This window comes from Bidens hawaiensis, unplaced genomic scaffold (genome assembly GCF_021521415.1).
Source record: "Bidens hawaiensis isolate Kalapana, Puna unplaced genomic scaffold, B.hawaiensis_p1.1 tig00040562_1, whole genome shotgun sequence".
Lineage (NCBI taxonomy): Eukaryota > Viridiplantae > Streptophyta > Magnoliopsida > Asterales > Asteraceae > Bidens > Bidens hawaiensis.
In genome coordinates this window covers 165,991-169,274 of record NW_027497156.1, presented here as the reverse complement: position 1 = coordinate 169,274, position 3,284 = coordinate 165,991, and the positions used below count along the sequence as shown (strand labels likewise).

Below are 3,284 nucleotides of genomic sequence, written 5' to 3'. Positions count from 1 at the left end.
ATCATTTCCAAGGCTTTCAGGAGAAAGTGGAATCTAGTTCTATCTAGTGGCTTGGTGAACAGGTCAGCCAAGTTTTTTTTTTTTGGTAAAAGGGTTTATACCCAGGCTATAAATTAAAAATAAAAACTGGCGTAATGACAGAGTATCAAAACGGCAACAAAAAACACAACCACAAACTAGCCGAGAGGCATACCACTCGCTAGCTAAAAAACCCACTAAACACAGCCCATAAAACTACAAGAAAACAAAAAAACATTAGACTTCTAAAGTAGCATTAGGCAGCTTCCAAACTTCCATCCACTTCCTTGAGCTTGAACGAAACCGACTCGAGAGAAGTTTTAATCTGACAATGCCCACTACCGCATCAATGATCTGACTGCAATCCCTCCTTTGATTTTTGAATAGTCTTAAATTCCTTTCCTGCCAAATCAGGTAGCAACTCGCTGCTAAAACAAGTTTAGCAGTAACCACATCCGCCGATTTACTAGAAGCAAAAGACTCGTATTTCACCAAGATATCCCCCCACACATCAGAATAGGATTCAATCTTAGCAAACTCACATACACCTTTCCAGACTTTGAGCGAAAACGAGCAACGAAAGAATAAATGACCATGAGAATCAGGTTGAACATCACACAACGGACATACCTGGCTGACATCAGTTCGGTTCTCCCAATATCTTACCTTATCCTGAGTTTTTAAACGATTCTTAATGATCAGCCACAATAAAAAAGCGTGCTTAGGAATACAGTTAGGATACCATACAACATTAACCCAAGTGACCTTACGATCCTTAGATCGAATAGCATGCCAAATATCCTTAACAGAAAACTGAACAAGCTTTCCATTCAAATCTTTAATCCAAACTTCATCATCTTTTTGATTTTGAATTGAAGGAAACTGCACAGAATGAAGAATAGAATTCCATTCAACCGGCCACCTCCAAATACCCTCCTCAACTAGATTTGAAACTCTGTCAGATAACGAAAAACCCTCCCGATGAATTGATCTAGTAGAAACCATATCAATAAGAGGACGTATAGTACACCAATTATCATACCAGACAGAAGTAGAGTCACCGTTCCCTATACGAAACCAGAAAAATTGTCTCACCATTTGCCGAATCTGTAAGAGGTTTCTCCAAGTGCAAGACATATTACCCCGCTTTTGTACAGCCCAGAAGCTAACACCCCGCAGTTTATATGTATGAATCCATCTGACCCAAAGAGATTCCTTATTACTAAGCAATTTCCATATATGAACAGACAAAAGCGCAACATTAAACTCGGACAACCTTCGAATACCAAGACCACCTTCAGATTTAGGAAGGCACACAGCCTCCCAAGCCACTTTAGCTTTTCCCCGGCAACAATCCCCATTAGACCAAAGGAATCTTCTCATGAGTTTTTCAATTTCAGTAATTAATTTTGCCGGAAGTAAAAACATCATACCCCAGTAAATATGCATAGAAGAAATAACTGATTTAATTAATTGAAGCCTACCCACAAAAGACAAACTTTTATTTTTCCAATCAGCCAAGTTGTCACTAGTGTAAACTCTTTTCATTTCAACGAGGCCTTTCTCACTGCATCTCTTACAAAGTGATGTCTGATTTCATTTTGCTGTCTCCCTGCCAACTTGCTTCTGTCTATAATCATACAGAGTAAGTGTAGCCATTCTCTCCAACTGCCCTTCAGTGAAATCAGCAAAAGCACTTCTAATGACTATGTCTCTCATCAGTCTGCTTTCCATAATCACTTTTAACGACTCAGAGACTGAATCATAGTAGGGAGATCTTGGAAGATCTACACTGGATTGTGGTCTTGTTGTTCTTTAGGATCCAGTTCTACTAGATTCTCCTCTGCCTGCTGCCATGTGCCTTCTTGAGATAGGAGGCCTAAATGGTATAGACTTCATTGGTTTGCTAGGCCTTGACACATTGAAAACATTCATGTAAGTGGATTCGGCCATCTCAACTGGATATTGGACAAGTTCTGCATAGTTTAGACCAGCTTCATCCACAAGTTTCATAATCATGTTGACTATCCTTGGATTTTCCATTAGCCCTGCAGGCACAAATCTTCCTTGAACAAAGCTTCTTGGATTCTTACCCTCCAACAATACATTTTCCCATTCTGCCTTTTGTATGTAGAAAAGTTCTTTCAAGTCCTCCTTTTCTAAGGCATTAAAAGTTGCTTCATCCATTCACCTCTGGTTTATCATTATACCCCTCAATATCTTAATCATTTCTTCATTTTCCCAAGGATATAGAGGTTCATCTTCTAGTTCAGGCTTTAATTCCTCTAGGATTGGGGTTTTATCAGCAGTTGCCTCTATTGATTTTTCTTTTTTAGCCTCTTGTTTCTTCCTCAAAGTTGTTAATTTTCTCTTCTTTTTGGGAGGCTCAGACTGTTTTTCTTTTTCTTCCTTCTGAATTTTTCTTTTCAAATATTGGTACTCTTTTTCAACTAATTCTTGGGTCATTGATTCCACAACATTTAGTGTTCTGCCATGTTCTATCAGAAATTTGCACTTTCCCAAATATTTTCTATAGATCTTTTCAAGTCTTTCCTTTTCAGTAGCAGTTTTCAGCTTGGCTTTTTCAAATTCCATCTCATTTTCAGCATCTTTGGTTTTACTGTAGAGATCACTGAGTTGCTCAAAGTTATAGTTATTCAAATATGTTTCAGAGTGGTTGTGCATTCTCAGATACTCTTTAAATATTTCCATTTCCTTTTCTTGCTTTGACCCCTTTTGTTTATCACTGGATGGTTTAGTTTGTAGCAACTCCTTCAATTTTTCTTTTCTTTTCATTTTGTCATAGAGTGCTTCAATTGCATCCTTTTCTAAGCAGTCAATCATCCTGGGTGTCATCCCTCTCTCCAACAGATAACCACATTTTCCTCCAAATTTTTCTTTCAAAGCTTCAAGCTTTTCAGCCTCTTCATATTCTTTAACAAATTTTTCTTTTATCTCTTCTCTTTTGTCTTCATAGGCTTCTCTCAACTTGTCAACCTTGAAGTGAGATAAATCTTTATCAGAATAACCATGTGTTCTTAAATAATCTCTGTATTTTTGGGCCTCTCTGTTCTTCTATTGTATTAACCTCTCAATTGTATCTCTTTCTTTGTTCAATCTTTTCTCCAGTTCATCATCATTCAAATCAGCTATGCTCTCAAAGCTTATGCCATAGCTTCTCAATTTCACAATCAAAGGATTTTTCCTTTTAGCATCCAAAAGGCTTTGCTCAATGTTTGTCCTCTGTTCATCAGTCACTGTAACTT

At 37.7% G+C, this 3,284-nt stretch overlaps 1 protein-coding gene across 1 annotated transcript; it reads right to left on the bottom strand.

The window, feature by feature from the left end:
- Nucleotides 1-255: 255 nt before the first annotated feature.
- Nucleotides 256-1,401, bottom strand: LOC143592167 (uncharacterized). Its single transcript, XM_077072145.1, has 2 exons — nucleotides 1,222-1,401; nucleotides 256-690 (listed from the first exon to the last, which is right to left on the bottom strand). Exons 1-2 carry the CDS (start codon nucleotides 1,399-1,401, stop codon nucleotides 256-258), a joined length of 615 nt encoding a protein of 204 aa, XP_076928260.1.
- Nucleotides 1,402-3,284: the final 1,883 nt, after the last annotated feature.

Excerpts from the sequence above, each read along its gene's own strand:
- LOC143592167 (XM_077072145.1), bottom strand. The coding sequence starts at position 1,401 with ATGAGAAGATTCCTTTGGTCTAATGGGGATTGTTGCCGGGGAAAAGCT. Across the intron at positions 691-1,221 it reads GTAATAAGGAATCTCTTTGG|GATAAGGTAAGATATTGGGA; the intron begins GTCAGATGGATT and ends TTAAAAACTCAG.